Raw genomic sequence first — 21,645 nt, forward strand, 5'->3', positions numbered from 1 at the left:
AAGTAAAGGGTGTTCTGGTGGTGACACTTAAGCAAGGTTGGGGGACAATTTTCAGTGGCAAATTCTTCTGAAGTCCTCCCACTGAAACAGTATGCATGTTTCCAGAGGAATAAAGAACTTGGAAGGGACACAGAGCTCTGATGGTGGGAACTGTGTGGAATTGGACCCCTCTTATCCTATGGTTTTGTCGATCATTATTAAATCAATCAATCAATCAGTCAATAAAAAAATAAATACACACACACACAGCTGTTCCAAGAAAAAAAAATAAAGAAAAGACCTTGAAATGAGATTGCCGGAATATCTAGAATAACTGTTCTTACACATGTGCAAAAAAATAATAATAATGCTGGGAGTCGGGCCGTAGCACAGTGGGTTAAGCGCAGGTGGCGCAAAGCACCAGAACCGGTATAAGGATCCTGGTTCGAGCCCCCAGCTCCCCAGAGAGCAGGGGAGTCACTTCACAAGTGGTGAAGCAGGTCTGCAGGTGTCTGTCTTTCTCTCCCCCTCTATCTTCCCTTCCTCTCTCCATTTCCCTGTCCTATCCAACAACAACATCAATAACAACAATAATAACTACAACAACAACAACAAAAGACCTCCAGGAGCTGTGAATTCATTGCAGGCACCATGCTCCAACAATAACCTTACAGGCAAAAAAAAAAAAAAAAAAAAAAAAAGCTTTCCCTCTATGATTCCGTACACTTACCATATTTAAGTTATTTGGATCAAATCCACACATGGAGAATATGAAGTTGCTGCATACTTTCCGGAATAGCTTTCTGTTGCACACTTTGGTGGCGATGAACTGATCAAAAAATGTGTGTGGGGAGAACATCTTGTCACCAAAGAAGGCCTGCAAGATCAATTGAAGGAACCATCGGCAGTTGATGAGTATGGCATCCAGAGTAGAGAAGCGGTGGTCGCTTATAGCTCATTAAATAAGTAAGGTAAATCTTCTTAACTTTATCAAGGGGGTCAGGCAGTGGCGCACCTGGTTGAGTGCACGTTACAGTGCTCAAGGACCCGGGTTCAAGCCCCTGGTCCCCATCTGCAGGGGAAAGCTTCAAGGGTGGGGAAGCTGGGCTGCAGGGGTCTCTCTCCCTTTCTTTTCTTTCGTCTTTTTTTATACACTTTATTGTCTATTATCTTTATTTACGTATTGGTTCGAGACAGTCAGGAATGAAGAGGGGAGGGGAAGATAGAGAGGGAGAGAGACAGAGAGACACCTGCAGCCCTGTTTCACCACTTGTGTAGCTTTCCCCCTGCAGGTGGGGACTGGGGGCTCGAACCTGGGTCCTTGTGCATGTTAACATGTGCTCTCAACCCAGTGTGTCACCACTCAGTCCTGTTTCTCTCCCTTTCCCTCTCAATTTCTGTCTATATCCAATAAGTAAATAAAGTTCATTACCTTTTTTTCTATAATCTTAAAAAGAAAATTAGGCAAAAGGTGAAATCTGTTCAGTAGTAATCCTCAGTGAAGTCAAGACACAAGTTAAATTTTACCTTTGTATGTTTCCTCACCCATTTGTAATCTTCCCATCTTCCTGTCTAACTGCTCAAGATCACTTAATAACAGCAGAATTAGAAAGTGAAGTCTTTGGATCAATTTTTAAAGGAATATTTATAGTTATTCTATATTCTCAAATATGACAGCTTAATAGATTGCCATGAGAATAATAAATCAGAAAGTAGGATTCTAATTTTTATTTTGTTTTTTAAATATTTATTTATTCCCTTTTGTTGCCTTCGTTTTATTGTTTTAGTTATTGATGTTGTTGTTATTGGATAGGACAGAGAGAAATGGAGAAAGGAGGGGAAGACAGAGAGGGGGAGAGAAAGACAGACACCTGCAGACCTGCTTCACCACCTGTGAAGCAACTCTCCTTCCAGTTGGGGAGCCAGGGCTAGAACCGGGATCCTTACACCAGTCCTTGCAATTTGCGCCACCTGCACTTAACCCACAGCGCTACCGCCCGATTCCCAGCATTTGACTTTAATCAGTAAACATTTTAACTTTTTCATGGACAGCCCCTTTATTCTCCACCCTTGTCAGAAATCCCAAGGCAATTTAGGCAAACACTCAATTCATAGAAGTAGTAGGTCATGAACACAGGAAAGAAGGAGTTAGATCAATTATGGGCCTTCATGGTCTGTGCTGACAGCTAGCTTTCCAGAATGCAGGATAATGAGTATGCCAGTCTCTGGCATCACCACTTCTCTGGATGTTTCCATGAGCAAGACCCTCAAGGAGTCTACCATGCATTCAGCCAAGGTGAAACAATTGTTTCTTTACCCTAATCTCAAAGAACATGATAATATGGCTGTGAGCCAACCACCAAGCAATCAAGCCCATTTGCAGATACATTCCCAAGTTGGTGCTGAAGGGGGCGAGCTGGGCACATAACTTCACAAAGACATTTAGATGCATTGACCATACTTGGGGGAAAATATATTATTGCTGCCCAGATTCAGCTCTCTAGTCCTGTTTCCAACTCTGACACCATCTCCCCAGACAATCCCTTTAGTCCGCCTGCATGTTAGCTCAGGTAAAAATTAGTAAAGTCATGGGCCCCTTGGAATATGCATAAAATAGACCTACTAGCTTTTTCCAAAATGGAGACCTCAAATCTCACCTGCTGTATTCTTACTTCTAGGTTTCTGATTATTAAACATTTTGTGCTGATTCATATATAAATGCTTTCTCAGCCACCAACTTTCACATGATGCCATCCTGACCTCTCTGGGCAGACGCCCTCACCCTTATGTCCAGGAACCTCCCCTCCCCAGAGCCCTGCCCCACTAGGGACAGACAGAGACAGGCTGGGGGTGTGGATCCACCTGCCAACACCCATGTCCAGAGGGGAAGCAATGACAGAAGCCAGAACTCCCACCTTCTGCTCCCACAATGATCCTGGGTCCATCCTCCCAGAGGGGGAGAAATGTCAGGGGGAGATGACCAGAGGGCCCTGACCTCCAACTCCATCAGTACCCAAAGCCCATGTTCAGCGGGGAAGCAATTACAGAAGCCAGACCTCCCACCTTCTGCTCCCCATAAAGAATTCTGGTCCATACTCCCAGAGGAATAAAGAATAAGGAAGCTTCTGAAGGAAGGGATGAGGTGTGAAACTCTGGTAGTGGGAACTATGTGGAATTGTACTCCTCTTATCCTATGGTCTTGTTGATCATTATTAAATAAATAATTTAGGAAAAGGCACCCTAAGTTTCTCTTTGTGTTTTCCCTTTGTGGGGGGTGTCAAGTAAAAGCCTCTGGGGTAGGAAGGCAGGGCAGGGAATGGAGAGGGTCTTGTGGTCCTGGTGCATGGGGGTGGGAAACAGTACACATTGGAGGTGACAGTGTCCTGCAGGCCCCATCATGGGGTTATGAGAAATGGTAACTGTGTGTTAGCAACTGTGGTGGAGACACTAACTCTTCAATATTTATATCACCTTAGGGAAAAGAAGAAGAGGAAAATGTATCCCCTTTGAATATATGGCTCTATGCCAGGGCATCTGAGTCATCAGGCAGAGGAGGAGCTAGGAGTGTTCCTCAGGGGCTACTGGCCTGAACTCACACAGAAGCCCCAGTAGCTCCGGCTGACTGGTAAGTGACAACAGAGAGCTGCCCTGACTTGGCCTGGACTAAAAATATGGTTCCACCATATTTGCTGGCTGAGGAGGGACAGGCTGCTTTATCTCTCTCAATCCTGATCTCTTATGATAAGAAGCGGAGAAAGGGGAGTTGGGCGGTAGCGCAGTGGGTTAAGTGCACATGGCGCAGAGCGCAAGGACCGGTTAGGATCCTGGTTCAAGCCCCCGGCTCCCCACCTGCAGGGGAGTCGCTTCACAGGTGGTGAAGCAGGTCTGCAGGCATCTCTCTGTCTCTCTTCGTCTCTATCTCCCCCTTCTCTCTCAATTTCTCTCTGTCTCTATCCAATAACCAAAAAAAAAAAAAAAAGAAGTGGAGAAAAACTGCAGTGAGCGAGTGGTGGTGCACCTGGTTGAGTGCACATGTTACAGTGCACAAGGACCTGGGTTCAAGCCCCTAGTCCCCACCTGCAGGGGGAAAGCTTTGTGAGTGGTGAAGCAGGGCTGCAGGTGTCTCTCTGTCTCTCTCTCTCCCCTTTCCCAATCGATTTCTGGCTGTCTCTATCCAATAAATAAATAAAGATAATAAAAATATTAATTAGCTAATTCATTTTAAAAAGAAAAAAAATCACAGTTAAAGTCCATGGTTTAATATTTACACAGCAGAACTGATTGTCAAAAAACGGGCTGACAACCTAATCTAGAGAAATCAGAGGTGACTGATGCTACATTTCAGATCCAAACTATTAACTAGACTCTACAGAGGCTCTGTACTGTGATAGGACTCGGACATTTCCGCAGAGTTTTCTTCTTCTCTTTTCAGCTGAGAGCTTTGTCAGCTTTCTCCTACAGACACAAGCACATGAAAATGTATGATGTAAAACATTTATAGGAATATTTCAAAAGTTATGTTGAAACAAAAGAAATGGAGATAATAACATGAGGTGCACCTGGTTGAGTGTTCCTGTTCCAGTGCACAAGGACCTGGGTTCGAGTCCCTGGTCCCCACCTGTAGGGGGGAAGCTTCACAAGTGGTGAAACCGGGCTACTGGTGTCTGTCTAGATTCGTAGTGCCAGCACCAAGCCCCAGAAACAGAATAAGCCCCAACATAACAATAACAATAACAATAACTTTGCTGTGCACTAGGACATTCAGAGGAGAGATGAGGAGGGAGAAGGGACCTTGTTCTCCCAAAGCTCAGTCTGTGTCTCCTGAGCTGTCTAACATTCCACTACCTCAGAGTCCCAAGTCCTGAAGCTCAGCAGTAACCCCTTAACCCTTCCCTTCATGTCTGCCCCTCTGGGTTTCTTGGCTAAGTCCACTTTACTTTATCAGTTGTATAGACATAGCTGCCAGCTGATGTCAGAAGTCTGAGAGTCCCCAGCTACTAATTGGCTGATGGCACTAAGCCACAGCTGTGTGGAAACACCAGGAAATCCAAGCATCTGCTTGGACTCGATTTCCAGGAGAACCCGTCTAAAAGTATTTAAGAGCATCATGCTTGCCATCTGCCTGGGCAGATTCTTTCTGTGATGACTCATTTCTTTTTTGTTTAATTTATGTTCCCTTTTGTTGCCCTTGTTGTTTCATTGTTGTAGTTATTTTTTTAATATTTATTTATTTTCCCTTTGTTGCCCTTGTTTTATTGTTGTTGTAGTTATTATTGTTGCTATTGATGTCGGCTTTGTTAGACAGGACAGAGAGAAAGAAAGGGGAAGAGAGAGGGGGAGAGAAAGACAGACACCTGCAGACCTGCCTCACCACCTGTGAAGAGACTCCCCTGCAGGTGGGGAGGGGGAGGAAGGGAGGGGCCTCCAACCAGGATCTTTATGCTGGTCCTTGAGCTTTGCACCACATGCACTTAACCTGATGTGCTACCGCACGATTCTCTATGGTTGTAGTTATTATAGTTGCTGTTATTGATGTCATCGTTGTTGGACAGGACAGAGAGAAATGGAGAGAGGAGGGGAAGACAGAGAGAGGGAGAGAAAGACAGACACCTGAAGACCTGCTTCAACTGTGAAGTGACTCCCCTGCAGGTGGGGAGCCGGGGGCTCAAACCGGGATCCTTATGCCAGTCTTTGCGCTTTGTGCCACCGCCCGACTCCCACTCATTTCTTATACAATAAATTCCCAAGGTACTGGCCCTCCAGTTCTTGTAGGAAAGAAGATTCCCTCTAAAGAGAGCAGGGGCTGGTCTGAGTAATGATACTCTGGAGTCCAGCTGCAGACTCAAGAGGCAATAAAGCCTTTCTTCCCCCTCGTGGCAAAGCTGGAGTAACAGAGACTTCCTGTGTACCAGGCAGCAGCCTGGGCTGGGTCCCACTGTTCAGATACACCAGCTGCCTGACCAGTGACTGTGCAGCCAGGGCTGTTTGCTGACGCCAGGTTTTTGCAACAGCGGTTCCCAACTCTCTTTCAGTCTTGAACGGCTCTGTACCACAGGCACTGCACGTCAAAATCTGTGGAGAGCTTAGGCAGGGCTGTGAAATGGAGCGGGGGGGGGGGGGGGGGGAAGAAAGGTGGCACCATTCCAGAACACCTCTGAGCTGCTAACGCTGAGGAAATCCAGCAAGAGGTGGGCACTGCTTCCCCGTGGCGGTGGGGCCACTCTAGGCTGACAGGCCTGCACAACAGAACCAAGTACTGGGAGAGGCATTCAAGCATGGCCTGTTATTCAGGAAGCCCCACCACCTGCCTTCCTGGTTACATAATAGGGATTTGACTCAGCAAGGGCTCAGAGCTTCCCTTTCACCAACCTGGCTCTCTGGCTTGTGTTTTAAAAGCTGTCTTACCTGCACAAGCTCTCCCTGATATCAGACCACCATTTCTAGTCATACTCATCTGGACCAGAGACACACCAGCCCACAGAGATGGATTCACCTAACTGAGTAAAATACCTGACTGTCTTTCTCATCTGTGTGCTAAGCAGAGAAAATCCTGGATCTGGAATATTATGTAGGCTCCTGGGCGTTGACAGGAGACAGTCTGTGAAGTGTGAATAAGTAAGCAAGGTTGGGATTTCAGAGGTGGGGAGGCTGGGTTCTGTGAAAATCATGACAGCAGAAATGGAAACTGACTTTGTTTTTTTTTTTTTTTTTTTTTGGCCTCCAGGGTTATGGCTGGGGCTGGATGCCTGCACCAGGAATCCACTGTTCCTGGAGGCCTTTTTTTTTTCCATTTTTGTTAATATCCTTGAGTAACACAGAGAGAAGTTGAGAGAGGAGGAGAAGATAGACAGGGAGAGACAGACACTTGCAGACCTGCTTCACTGCTTGCTAAGCGATCGCCCTGCAGGTGGGGAGCCTGGGGCTCCAACCAGGATCTTTGCGCCGGTCCTTGTGATTTATACTATGTGAGCTTAACCCGATAAGCCACCGCCCAGCCTGGCCTCAAAAGCTGGCTTTAATGAAGACACGCAATGCTCAAAATAGGGCTCTGGGGGACCGTGTTGGGAAATTGTGAGCATGTGGTTGAGCTAGGCAGGGCTCACAAACCACCCTATTTCCATGCTAGTATGGCCTGGCCCTTTGTTATCTACATACCAATCTTCTGCTTTGTCTTACAAATGACTGAAGGCCTCCTTCCTGATTCCCCCCAGGGTATTGCTATCCTAGCAGTGATACCTAGCAACCGTCGCTGGGGAGGTGCCTTTCCCCACCCCTCTCCTAACTACCCAAGGGATTGTAAAGCCACTTCTGTTTCTGTCTTGTTTTTTCAGTGTCCCAACCTGTAGAAGGGCAGATGTGCAGACGGGGAGGCAGACACAAGCCATTGCGGTTGGCGCCACGTAGCTTAACCAGGTGCGCTGACGCCCGGCTCCGGGGCGCCCTCATGAATAAAGATTTGTATTGCTACCACCACGAGCTTGGTTCCTGGGTCACCTCTCTCTCCTGCCCAGGCTGGCTCCGGTAGAGTTCTCTCCAACCCAGAGAGTACGCGCCCGGGAAGAGGCACCCCCACGCTAGCCTGGCAGGACCCAGGCCATAGCACTACCATCACCCGCTGCCGCCCTCCCCAACAGGGCTGCCATGTCTCTGGTAGCAAGGAGGGGCTGTGAAGTTGATGGACTGAGTTCACTGAGCTATCAGGACTCTGCCAGCAGCTAGCATGATATAACTGACTTTGGGAAAGTCAGCACAGGGTGTCTCTCATGCCCAGCCTTCTGCCGCTTGACGTGTGGCTTCAAATCACCAGGAGCAGTAAGGTGTCATCCTAGGTCTTGCTCTGAGAGAAGCAGGAGTCAGAAGGCAGGAGGGATGGATCCAGGAGCCTTTTTTGACTTGCTCCTGAACACTCACTCTCTCTCTCTCTCTCTCTCTGCTTTTCAGGGCTGGTAGTGCTTCTCTCTGTACAGATGCTTTTGATTAGGGGAGGGTCATTCACATCATAGTTGTCTCCAGTGAGGGTTCCAACAGCATGGAAAGACACCCTCCTCCCCTTTTTTTTTTCAATAGTTAGTGTAGCAGTGCTTTGTTTGCTTTATTTTGTTAGTGGCGGAGGGGTTTTTGTTTGTTTGTTTTGCTTTTTGTGGTTCCCTGCAATAGAAAAATCCAATTTTGGCTCCTGGGTTTATATCAATAAACTCACTTTTGGGGCGGGGGTAGATAGCATAATGGTTATGCAAGGAGACTCTCATGCCTGAGGCTCCAAAGTCCCAGGTTCAATTCCCTGCACCACCATAAGCCAGAGCTGAGCAGTGCTCTGGTGAATCTCTATCAAAAATAAAATACTTAAAAAAAAACCAAAAAACTCACTTCTGCTCACAGCAACTTTATATGTAGAACTACTAGTCTTTTTACTTTGCAGATGAAGAAAATGACTTACAGATAGCATGCGGGTGACCTAACACTGTGGTCTGGGGAGACAGTGTCAGAGTGGGAAGCTCCCCCATAAAGAACTTTGGTCCATTCTCCCAGAGGGATAAAGACTAGAGACACTTTTAAGGGAAGGGAAGGGACACGGAACTCTGGTGGTGGGAACAGTGTGGAATTGTAAGCCTCTTATCCCACAGTTTTGTCAAACATTAATAAATCACTAATAATCAATAAATGATTGACAGGGTATATAGAGTGTTGATCAAATTCACCTGTCTACATAAAACTCAAATCTATGACACCTGACTCCATGCTGTTGTCTCCAGTGACTACACACACACACACACACACACACACACACACACACACACACACACACACGCAAACCCAGAGAAACTAGGAGGCACAATGAGAAGTTTGGCCAACAGGTCAAACAAATCAGTGAATCACAGCAACTCTTCTTTTGCTGTGGCTGCAAAATGATATGGGAAAGAAATTTCTAGCCATCTGGACTAGGCAGTGGCACGCCTGGTTGAGCACACATATTACAGGGCTCAAAGACCCAGGTTCAAGCCCCTGGCCCCCACCTGCAGGGGGAAAGCTTCATGAGTTCTGAAGCAGGGTTGTAGGTGTCTCTCTGTCTCTTTCCCTCTCTATCTCCCCCTTCCCTCTCAATTTTTCTCTGTCTCTATCCAATAATGAATACATATTTTTTTTAAATTAAAGAAATCTCTAGCCATAAAGGTAATGAGAAAAAATTGTCATCAGAACAAGTTCCCCAAACCCTGTCTGTAAACATGGAAAGCTTCACCAGCCATTTATTCTCAGAGATTCCCTTACAACCAGTGGGCCCAGAGTTCATAGTAATTGTGATGTATTTGAACAAGGGAGGCCACATACCTTGAGCACTTTTCTGGAAAATGTTGTTAATCTTCTCATAGGACTTTGGGTGTATTTCACGGTGACCACTGGAGCCAATGCAAAGTACATTTTAATCTTTCTAGCCAGCTCTTGATTTGTGGAGAATGCTATGAACGCTAAAATGGAAGAAGGTACCAGTTCACAATGTTCAAATAATTCTTCATTTATTTAACCTTATGGCTAAAGAAACCACTTGACAAACAAGACAAGCAGTAAAATAACTAGACTCTGTACTGTTTTGGGCAAGGCTCTGAGTACTTTCTCGCTGAGGAAACTAATTCAAAGAAAATGGTGTCCTGCCTGTGGAGAGTGCGAATCTGTTACAGAAAGAGACAGAAGGACTCCGCTTCACCTGGGAGGTGAATGTTTGCAAGCAGAGAGCTGTGTCTGGGTCGGACAGTAGGGAACCCCATGGAGGGAGTGGGGTGCGGGGGTACGGACTCTAGTGGTGAGAATGTGTGGGACTGGGCCATACAGTCTTGTTGATCAGTAATGAATCAATTAAAAAAAGAAAGACGGGGAGTCAGGTGGTAGCGCAGCGGGTTAAGCGCACGTGGCACAAAGCACAAGGATAGGCTTAAGGACCCCGGTTCGAGCCCTCCGGCTCCCCACATGCAGGGGAGTCATTTCACAGGCGGTGAAGCAGTCCTGTAGATGTCTTTCTCTCCCCCTCTTTGTCTTCACCTCCTCTCTCCATTTCCCTCTATCCTATCCAACAATGATGTCATCAGTAATAACTACAACAATAAAACAAGGGCAACAAAAGAGAATAAATAAATAAATAAAAACAATAAAAAAAAAAGACGGGTGCATTACCTCACAGGCATGATTCTCAGCCAGTTATTATTATTTTTTATTTTTAATTTTATATATTTATTTTCCCTTTTGTTGCCCTTGTTGTTTTTATTGTTGTCGTTGTTGTTAGGACAGAGAGAAATGGAGAGAGAAGGGGAAGACAGAGGAAGAGAGAAAGACAGACACTTGCAGACCTCCTTCACCGCTTGTGAAGCGACTCCCCTGCAGGTGGGGAGCCGGGGTTCGAACCGGGATCCTTACCCCTCCTTGCACTTTGTGCCACGCTTAACCTGCTGTGCTAACCCCCCAACTCCCCATCATTATTATTTTGACTGGGGCACAACTCAGCTCCACATTTGGTGGTTCTGGGAATCAAACCTGAAATTCTCATATAAAATTTCCGGGAACACCCTTGAGCTACATCTCTGACATTTTTCTCTGTCTGTATTTGTGGAAAACAGAAGCCATAACAAGATAATTCTTTTTGAAAATTAACAAATATGTACATGATTATCTGTGATGTTCATAGGTCTAGCCAGTGTTGTGTATTATCTGTGACATACACAGGTCTAGCCAGTGTTGTGTATTATCTGAGATGTACACAGGTCTAGCCAGTGTTGTGTATTATCTGTGATGTACACAGATCTAGCCGGTGTTGTATATTATCTGTGATGTACACAGATCTAGCCGGTGTTGTATATTATCTGTGATATACACAGATCTAGCCGGTGTTGTGTATTATCTGTGATGTACGCATATCTAGCCAGCGTTGTATATTATCTGTGATGTACACAGGTCTAGCCGGTGTTGTATATTATCTGTGATGTACGCAGGTCTAGTCATCGTTGTGTATTATCTGTGATGTACACAGGTCTAGCCAGTGTTGTGTATTATCTGTGATGTACACAGGTCTAGCCGGCATTGTGTATTATCTGTGCTATACGCAGGTCTAGTCGTCGTTGTGTATTATCTGTGATGTACACAGGTCTAGCCAGTGTTGTGTATTATTTGTGATGTACGCAGGTCTAGCCGGCGTTGTGTATTATCTGTGATGTACACAGGTCTAGCCGGCGTTGTGTATTATCTGTGATGTACACAGGTCTAGCCGCCATTGTGTATTATCTGTGATGTACGCAGATCTAGCTGGCCTTGTATATTATCTACATATGTTCATAGAGCTGGGAAGTATGCCTATCAAACTATGGTGCATATTTGTTAAATAACTTGAGATGGTCTAGATGTTTCATACATATTTATAATATCTATGCATCTTATATAGTAGAAAGAATCACTAAATGCGCCCATTTGTAAAATGTGGAGCATACTGTTCCCAGACGTTGGAGACAGAGACGGTGTGCAGAGGCTTACTGCAGCAGAAGCAGAGAGGCCTCCACACAGCAGGAGCAGGACATGGCTGAGGCCCAGGGCCCAGAGGACTGCAGACAGCTGGCTGCTGTGACTCTGGCTGGCAAGGGAGCCTTGACGGGAGCAAAGCATCTCTTCTCTCCAGCATGACCTACTCCACATCTAGCCGACCGACCCCAGTGCCTCTGAGGACTAAGACTCATGCTACCTGTGACATCCAGACAGGAAGACTGATTGTTGCCCTGCTGTCTCCTAAATGACAGCCCTAGGCTGCAAACTCTGGACAGACAGACGCCTGGTATCTGACAGATGTCCAGTACAAAACTCAGTAAGCAAATAAGTGTCCTCACAGCTGTTCTACATCTCCAAATTCAGCCTTGAAGAAGGCGGTAGGATGTCCAGGTAGCCACACCGCCCCTCTCTGACAGCACTGAGTTTGGAAATTTGAAATTTAGACCTTTTTCTTTCCAGTCTGGCATGAGCTCCGTGAACAGTCAGTGCCAGTGTCCAAAGCCAGCAAGTGAAGTCAGGGTGAGGGAGACACTCCCCTACAACTCATGGGCGCCTAAGCTGAATATGGGCCCCAGATCAGATCAAATCGATGGGGTTTACAGTCAACAATATTTATACCCCTTTCCCATATTAGGGAGCTACTCTCTTCCCTGATCCAGCTTTCTGGTCCTTTTTGTAGCCATGACATTATCTCCCCAGACAATAACTTGGATCCACCTGCATATCATATGTCAGGCTCAGGGAAAAAAAAAAAAAAAGAACTAGTATAATCCTAGGCTCTCTGAAATATAACTAAAATAGGCCTACTAACTAGCTACAAAATGGAGACCCCCCCCAACTCTTCATCTGAACTATTCCAGCCTTTAGTTTCATGATTAGTCAACAATTTGTTTGGCTTTGTATGTTAACTCTTCTTTCAGCCACCAAGTTGCAAATGTTACTGTGATGCCAACTGGACTTCCCTGGACAGACGACCCCACCCATGTGTCCTGGAGCCTGGCTTCCCCAGAGCCCTGCCCCACTAGGGAAAGAGAGAGACAGGCTGGGAGTATGGATCCACCTGTCAACGCCCATGTTCAGTGGGGAAGCAATGACAGAAGCCAGACCTTCCACCTTCTGCATCCCACAATGACCCTGGGTCCATACTCCCAGAGGGATAAAGAATGGGAAAGCTATCAGGGGAGAGGATGGGATACAGAGAGCTGGTGGTGGGAACTGTGTGGAGTTGTACCCCTCTTGTCCTATGGTTTAGTCAGTTTCCTTTTTATAAATAAAAATAAATAAATATTTCAGACTTGCTTCTCTGTAACTCAAAGCCAGGCCCAGCAATAGCCTTCACAAGTCCACGGCTAGACACACCTGGGCTAGGCAACAAGCCTGAAAGTTGCTTTACAGAGTTAAGGGGTGACTTCTTCAGAGGCACTGTGAATGGTAGGAGCAAGCCCGTGTTGTCAAATTCAGCAGAGACTCCTCAGAGAAATGGTTCCCCAGCCCCAGTCACCAAGCTAGGGATCACCTAGCTCCGTGGGTTCCCGAAACCGTGTATGAGCATGAAAGGAGACCCCTGACGTCCTCAGACTCACCGATGGTGGTGCCTTGGGAGTGACCAATGTAGAAGAGACGCTCTTGTCCTGTTTTCTCCGTGATAAAATGGATCGTGTCTGGGAGGTCGTATTTCGCCATCTCATCCAGACTGCCAAACAGCAACAACAACAAAGCCTTGGATAAACAGCTCATTGCTTTTCAAGTGAAAAGTTCCTGTTTCTAGGCCTGTACCCTCTAAACACAGCCCCTAAAGACACAGTTAAATGAAAACCCCTCAGACTGCTGGTGGACCCCCACTTCTGCATTGCAGGGTCCCGAGTGGCGGGCTCTGGTGTTGGCCAGCCTGCTCTCACCTTTTACTGTGAGCACCTGGAGGGACTGACTGTAGCCAATCAGCTTGTGCTGCGCCTAGTTTGAAACCTATAAAAGCTGAGCGCTGGGGACTCCAGTGGTAGCGCAGCGGGTGGAGGAAAGCGCAAGGACCGGCGTTAAGGATCCCGGTTCGAGCCCCCGGCTCCCCACCTGCAGGGGAGTCGCTTCACAGGCGGTGAAGCAGGTCTGCAGGTGTCTGTCTTTCTCTCCCCCTCTCTGTCTTCCCCTTCTCTCTCCATTTCTCTGTCCTATCCAACAACGATGACAATAATAACTATAACAATGAAACAATAAGGGCAACAAAAGGGAAATAAATATTTTTTTAAATTAAAAAAAAAAACCTGGGTGGGTGCTGGGGGACAAGCATGTGTAGGTCTGGTGGGAGTCGGCCTGTTACCCGTTAACATAAAATAGACCTGACTCCCTGTCCTCCACGCAGCCTCAGGTCTTGTCCATTGGTTACTTTTGAGCTGCGCTATGATACAGGCATTTTTATCACAGCAGTACATGCTATGCATCTTTGAAATGTTTGAGGTGTTCATCTTGACTGCGAGAATATTATGGTTAAGAAACCAGAACTGGCGGGGCCGGGTGAGGCGTACCTGGCTGAGCACACATGTCACAGTGCACAAGGACCCAGGTTCGAGCCCCCGGCCCCCACCTGCAGGGGGAAAGCTTCACACGTGGTGAAGCGGGGCTGCAGGTGTCTGTCTCCCCTCTTTCTCTCAAATCCTCACTATCTCTAGCCAAAATAATAAGTGACTAAAATGTAAGAAAAAAAACTTAACGATGTAAGGAGAGAGGCCAGAGAACTGCTCATAAGCTGTGGCTGTGGGTGGTGCGAGGGGCCTCAGAGCCTCAGGCACCGCAGTCTTGAGAGTCATTCGTTCCCCAGCCCAGAAAGAGTGTCTGCCTTGTGAACCAGCTGGTCTAATGACAGTGTCCCCAGTGACGGCTGTCAGGTCACTTGTAGCTTTTCTGTGAGCAGGACTTCTCTTTAATTCCTTTTTTATCTTTCGTTTTTTTATCTTTGTTTATTTACTCACTATTGGATAGAGACAGAGAGAAATTGAGAAGGGAGGGGGCTACAGAGAGGGAGAGAGACAGAGACACCTGCAACCCTGCTTCATTCGTGGAAGCTTTCCCGTGCAGGTGGGGAGCAGGGAGTTGAATCTGGGTCCTTGTGTGCTGTAATGGGAGTGCTTAACCAGGTGAGCTTGGTATTCTGAGGACTTGTCTCCAGAGACCAACCTATAGAAATCAGAATTCCTTCATTACTTCGTGAAGAAATAGGTTAGTGTCATTTTTGCTAAGACTCACTTCTGGCTTCTTGTGAAGGTTTGCTGGTCAAAATATTGAACCAAAATCTTATTTCTGCTGCCGCTTCGCAATGGGTTTTGCCTGTCCTCTTTAGTATGGGCACTATATAAACTAGCTGCGGGGTCCACATTAATGATATGATAATTCTGGGGTTAATCGCGACCTAATTGAACTCTGGGAATTGATTTCTTTTCTGAATATATTTCATAAACACAAGAAGACTGGGGTTTATAGACAAACACCAGAGGGCTTCTTATTTTCATTGTCTTTGTAAGAAGAAACGTGCTTTTCCTTCTTATGGGTTTCATTGTGTGCGTTTGTATAGGAAGGGGAAAATATAGGGGCTGGGCGATGGTGCTCCTGGTTAAGCGCACACATTCCAGAGCACAAGGACCCGGTTCAAGCCTCTGGTCCCCACCTGCAGGGGGAAAGTTTCATGAATGGTGAAATAGGGCTGCAGGTGTCTTTCTTCCTTTCTCAATTTCTGGCTGTCTCTATCCAATAACAAATTAATTAAATTTAAATGTAAAGATAAACAAGTAAAATAGAAAGGGAAATATATTGGGGCCAGGTGGTAGCACACCTCATTAAATTCACACATGACAGTGCACAAGGACCCAGGTTCAAGCCTCTGGTCCCCACTTGCAGGGGCAAAGCTTCAGGAGTGGTGAAGCAGGGCTGCAGGTGCCTCTCTCCTGTGTCCATGTCTCTCTGTCTCTATCCATTAACCAACTAGTTAATCAGAAATAAATAAATAAATAAAATAGAAAGGGAAACTATCAATGCTGTCATCCATGTTCACCCACAGAAGCACTTCCCTCACCGGCAGGTGCCTCCTCACCTGAAGGCCCAGTACTCCGAGGACTTGGGGGACAGGCTCACGTGCCTCCGCGACCAGGTGTTTCCGCGGCTGTTGCCCATCCACACGTCGTAGCCAGCATCGGCCAGGAGGAAGCCCAGGCTGCTGTTGGGCAGGTTGCAGATCCAGTTGCTGGCAGATGCAACCAGACCGTGCTGCAAAAACACAACAGGTTTGGGATCTGAAAGACATGGGCAACAAGCATTTCACGTCTGGTCTTCTCTGGTGTCTTTAAGAGTGTTCTTTCCCTGACATCCGATGGCACTGAAGATTCAGTGACTGTGCTCAGTAAGACCAGAGGGGACAGGCACCTAAGTCCCCGATGGCTCTGCACATATGCAGAACATAGCTGAATAAAACACATGTGCTATAAGAAATGACCAGCTGAGGGCCAGGCGGCAGCGCAGCAGATTAAGCGCAGGTGGCGCCAAGTGCAAAAACTGGCCTAAGGATCCCCGTTGGAGCCCCCGGCTCCCCACCTGCAGGGGAGTCGCTTCACAGGCGGTGAAGCAGGTCTGCAGGTGTCTGTCTTTCTCTCCCCCCTTCTGTCTTCCCCTCCTCTCCCCATTTCTCTCTGTCCTATCCAACAACAATGACATCAGTAACAACAATAATAATAACTACAACAATACAACAACAAGGGCAACAAAAAGGGAATAAATAAATGTTTTTTTAAAAAATGACCAACTGAGGGCCAGGTGGTGGAACAATGGGTTAAACACACATAATACTAAAAAGCACAAGGACCAGAGCAAGGATCCAGGTGTGAGCCCCCAGCTCCCCATCTGTGGGGGGGGGGAGTTGTTGCTTCACAAGCAGTGAAACAGGTATGCATGTGTCTATCTTTCTCCCTCTCTATCTTCCCCTCATTTCTCAACTTCTCCCTGTCCTGTCCCCCACCTCACCCTCCAAAGAGAAAGAAAAATAAAAGAAACAATGACCACAGGAGCAGTGGATTCATAGTGCAGGCACCCAGCCTCATAGATAACCCTGGAGGCAAAACCAAAGAAAACAAACAAACAGCCAAAGAACAACTAAACTGTCCCCCAGCCTTTGTGACAACTATGGAGTCCACAGCTGGGGTAGTGGGGGGCGAAGAGGCCAGTGGAGAGTAGGTGACTTACACACACACACACACATGACACCATACCCCAAAATTCTCACACATTTTACTTTTTATTGACACCACGGTTAGCTCTAGGTTCAGTTCCAGCACCATAAATCCAACTCTCCTGGCAATGATCATTTTTTTTCTCTTTTTATAGAAGTTATGATAGACAGAGAAAGAAGTAGGAAGTTTCATGGGAGTAGAACGCATGATGGTTCTGCAAAGAGATTTTCACGCCTGAGGCTCTGAAGTCCCAGGTTCAATCCCCTGCACCACTATAAACCAGAGTTGAGCAGAGCTCTGGTACAAAAGAAGGAGGAGGAGGAGGAGGAGGAGGAGGAGGAGGAGGAGGAGGAGGAGGAGGAGGAAACAGGGTGAATAAAAAAATAAAAATAGGCAGCAGGGAGATAAGAGGAGAGGCACCTGCTGCCTGCCTCACCACCTGTGAGGATTCTCCCTGCAGGTGGGGTCCAGGGGCCCAAACCGAGGTCTTCACACACAAGAACTTAGGAGCTTCACAGGCTGTACCACCACCCAGCCCCCAAATCCTACACTTGTGTAAACCCATGTTAAAGCACAGTAATAATGATAAAAAAAAAGACCTTGAAAAATGAATTTGGTACCAACAACACCTGGGTTCTAAACCACTTAGTCTATTGTAGCAGCTTAAGTAAAAGAAGTTGATACATCAGACTGAACTTCACCTAGAAACTGGGAGAAGTTTCAAGAGGAAAGACATTTAGAAGACAAGATTGATAAGGCTTAGTGACAGGCCGGCTGTTAGCTCTGAGGAGGCAGAAAGGATGAAAAGTTATCCCCAGATTTCTGCATTTAGTCCCGGAAATGGCCAACCCTTGTGTTTGTGTTTTCTGATGAAGAAAAACAGTAATGCACATAAAATTATTTATTTGTTTATTTATTTAATTTGATTTTTTTTTTTTTACCTCCAGGATTTATCGCTGGGGCTCAGTGCCTGCACTACAAACCCACGGCTCCTGGCGGCCATTGTTTCCATTTTATTGGACAGGACAGAGAGAAATGGAGAGAGGAGGGGGAGACAGGGAAAGAGAGGGAGAGAGAGACCCCTACAGACCTACTTTGATGCTTGTGAAGTGCCCACCACCACCCCCCGCAGGTGGGGAGCGGGGGCTTGAACCCGGATCCTTGCCCAGGTCCTTGCACTTAGTACCAGCGCCCGGTCCCCCATAAAAATCATCTTTACATTGCAAGACTCACACAAGAGAAATGGAGTAGTGGAAATGAAAGCGAGGGTTTTTCTTTCTCTAAGGCAACAGACTAGATCCTTCTCAGTGTCAAAGTCCCCTGCGGCAGCCATGGCCCCCAGGGTCCGGCCCGCTTGGCAGAAGCTCGGCCACCGCGAGGTGAATCCTACCTGCTCTTCCCGAGCAGCTTCTTCCATCGGGGATTCTGTACACTGCAAGGATGTAACCATCCCGTGTCACCACTTCGTACTCCTCGTAGGGATAACCCCAGTAGGAAATGATCTCACTCTGGCAGAGAAAGGCAGAAGGCACACCGTCTCAGTGCCATTTCTGACTTGGCACACACAGGCATCACACTGTGAGTGACCCTCCTGCTAGCCCAGTGCCGTTTCTGACTTGGCACACACACAGGCATCACATTGTGAGTGACCCTCCTGCTAGCCCAGTGCCGTTTCTGACTTGGCACACACCCAGGCATCACACTGTGAGTGACCCTCCTGCTAGCCCAGTGCCATTTCTGACTTGGCACACACTGAGGCATCGCACTGTGAGTGACCCTCCTGCTAGCCCAGTGCCATTTCTGACTTGGCACACACTGAGGCATCACACTGTGAGTGACCCTTCTGCTAGCCCAGTGCCATTTCTGACTTGGCACACACTGAGGCATCACACTGTGAGTGACCCTCCTGCTAGCCCAGTGCCATTTCTGACTTGGCACACACACAGGCATCACACTTTGAGCCCAGCTAGCCCAGCTGCTCAACAGGGCACAGCAGGAAATGCCTACCCAGAGGAGAATGGTAGAGGAATGCAAGAGGACAGCAGAGGAATGCAGGAGCCGGGTGGTGGTGCACCAGGTTAGGCGCACACAACCGCAGTGCGCGAGGACTCAGGTTCAAACCCTCGGTTCCCCACCTGCAGAGGGAAGACTTCACAGGTGGTGAAGCAGGGCTGCCGGTGGCTGCCTCTCTCCCTCTCTCTCTCTCACTTCCCTTCCAATTTCTCTGTCTCTATCTACTCAATAATAAATAAGTAAATAAAGATTATTTAAAAAAAAAAAAGGAGTAGGGATGCAAAGATATGAGTAAGGTCAGTCAGGAGACTCTGCAACCTGGTCTGTACCGTGGGTCACTCAAAATGCTTTGGAAAAGAAACAAAATAGATAGATAGCTGCTAATGAGAGAAGCCGTGAGGCATCGTGGTTACCAGCAGTGGGAGGAGGTGGTTACCAGAAAGCTGAACGAGAAATCCCAGGAGGGAAAGCCACCATGAGAGGGGCTGTGACCCTTGGCCACGAAGGGCAGCCTCCCTCCCTCCCTGCGGGGACAAAAGGAGAAGCCAGACAGCAATCCACCAGGACAGCGGCTCCTCTGAAACTGTGGTTTCTACTCCAGGATTCCATTAAGCAAAATGAACTAGAAACTAGGTGTTAAGGGGCCAGGCAGTGGCGCACCTGGCTAAGCACACACGTCACAGGGCACAAGGATCTGGGTTCAAGCTCCTGGGCCCCACCTGCAGGGGAAACTTCAGGAGTGGTGAAGCAGGGCTGCAGGTGACTCTCTCTGTCTCTCTCCCTCTCTCCTCCTCCCTTTCAATGACTTTCTGTCTCCATCTAATAATAAATTAATAAATGTATTTTTAAAAAGAAACTTGAGATCAAGAGAGCTTACAGACTTATTTCTTTTTTATTATTTATTTATTTATTATTGGACAGAGACAAAGAGACTGATGGGGCGGGGGAGATAGAGAGACAGAGAGAGACACCTGCAGCCCTGCTTCACCACTTGTGAAGCTTTCCCCCTGCAGGTGGGGAGAGAATTATATCTTACAGGCTCATCTCCTGGAAGGGAAACAGTTTTTAAAAATCAGAGAGTGGGATTTAGTGGGATAAACGTAAATGCCCCATCCAATAATAATCAAGGGAAAGGGGGTTACTTCTTAAATTTTTTTCTTAGACAATTATTTATATATTTTTATTCATCTTTGTACTAGATCGTTGAGATAGAATTATATTGATTTCACAGTGGGGGGAAAGGATTACAAGAAGATTTATATCATGTCTGAAACTGTTCACAAGGGAGAGGTAAAGACAAATTTTAAGCCTTTTTTTTTAAGTTTTTTATTGTCACCAGGGTTATTCCTAGGGATTGATGATGAATCAATAAGCAAGCAACCCCTCTTGGTGGTCATTTGTCTCCTTCATTTTCTAAAAGATTTTATGTCTTTATCAATGAGAAAGAGAGGAGGAGAGAGAGAAAGAACCAGACATCACTCTGGTACATGTGTTGCTGGGGACTGAACTCAGGACCTTATGTTTGAGAGTCCAGTGCTCTACCCACTGTGCCACCTCCCGGGCCACTGTTTCTTTTGTGTTTTATTAACTAGAACAGACAGAAATTGAGAAGAGAGAGGGGCAGGGAGAGAGGCAGAGAAACAGAGACACCTGCAGGTGGGTAGCAAGTATTTAAATCCGGGTCCTTGTTAGTCTGGTGAACCTTCTGTGTCCCCCCTCACCCCCGGCCCCTGAAGAAAGTTCATTTTCAGAGTATCTACCCCTACCACCTCCAAATTATGCAGTTGCTCATGGCAGATCCATGGGAACTATTTACAAATCACAGAATTTGTAAGGCAGTGCCTACGAATTCCAGCTGTAGAAACAGACTGCATGACACTGACTCCTTCTTACTCGAACTAGCTATGCACCTTGGGGCAAGTTCCTCTACCTTTTTGTACCTTTTTGTACCTTGTTGTCCTGGGCTGTACAAACAAAGGTAATAATAGGTTCTCTTCACAAATTGGCTGTGTTGTCCAAGTATATACAAGAGTACCTCACACAGAGCAAGTGCTCTACAAATACTTACTCAATTTGTTTATTACTCACTGCAGAGTAATAAACCAAGGTACTGACACCAAGAAGGAAGAGAATGAGTAAGAATAAAGGAGGAGAGGAAAATGAAAATCCGAGAAACCACAATTATGTGCTTGGATTCAGTAGCGAGACTGGAGGTTAGAGGTACTACTAGAAAACTTTTTAAAGGGAGTCGGGCGGTAGCACAGTGATTTAAGCGCACATGGCGCAAAGCACAAGGACCGGCGTAAGGATCCCAGCTTGAGCCCCCGGCTCCCCACCTGCAGGGGAGTCGCTTCACAGGTGGTGACGCAGGTCTGCAGGTGTCTGTCTTTCTCTCTGCCTCTCTGTCTCCCCTCCTCTGCATTTCTCTCTGTCCTGTCCAACAATAACACAGCAATAACAACAATAATAATAACCACAACAAAGATAAAAAACAGCAAGGGCAACAAAAGGGAAAAAATGGTCTCCAGGAGCAGTGGATTTGTAGTGCAGGCACCGAGCCCCAGCAATAACCCTGGAGGGAAAACAAAAAACAAACCAAAAAAGAAAACTTTTTAAAGAGAGACAAGATAAAAACTAATTTAAAATACATTCACAAGGAATATACCCCCAAAAGATTTCCTAGCTTCTTCCCACACCAAGACCACCAATTTCATCTGCTCTATTCCTCCCCTTGGGTTCCTATTTATTAAACCATTTCTCCTGCTTTCTATCTTACTGCCTTCCAACCACCAAGTTGCAGATGCCACCACGACACCATCCTGACTTCCCTGATCAGAGGACCTCACCCGTGTGTCCTGGAGCCTCCCCTCCCCAGAGCCCTGCCCCACTAGGGACAGACAGACACAGGCTGGAGGTGTGGATCCAC

The 21,645-nt window shown here is 46.8% G+C and overlaps 1 protein-coding gene across 7 annotated transcripts in view; it reads right to left on the reverse strand.

The window, feature by feature from the left end:
• Positions 1–21,645, reverse strand: part of LIPK (lipase family member K) — a 74,008-nt gene that overhangs the window by 15,768 nt on the left and 36,595 nt on the right. For 6 of the 7 annotated variants that reach the window (XM_007537783.3, XM_060186440.1, XM_060186535.1 and 3 more), the window contains 5 exons: positions 18,097–18,214; positions 15,578–15,776; positions 13,083–13,192; positions 9,307–9,443; positions 710–856 (listed from right to left, as the gene is read on the reverse strand). In XM_007537783.3, the coding sequence (XP_007537845.3) occupies positions 710–856; positions 9,307–9,443; positions 13,083–13,192; positions 15,578–15,776; positions 18,097–18,214 (711 nt within the window). Of the gene's footprint in view, positions 1–709; positions 857–9,306; positions 9,444–13,082; positions 13,193–15,577; positions 15,777–18,096; positions 18,215–21,645 lie in introns of those variants that run through there. The other variant, XM_060186545.1, reaches the window with a different exon arrangement.

The sequence above is a fragment of the Erinaceus europaeus genome, chromosome 1 (assembly GCF_950295315.1).
Source record: "Erinaceus europaeus chromosome 1, mEriEur2.1, whole genome shotgun sequence".
Classification (NCBI taxonomy): Eukaryota; Metazoa; Chordata; class Mammalia; order Eulipotyphla; family Erinaceidae; genus Erinaceus; species Erinaceus europaeus.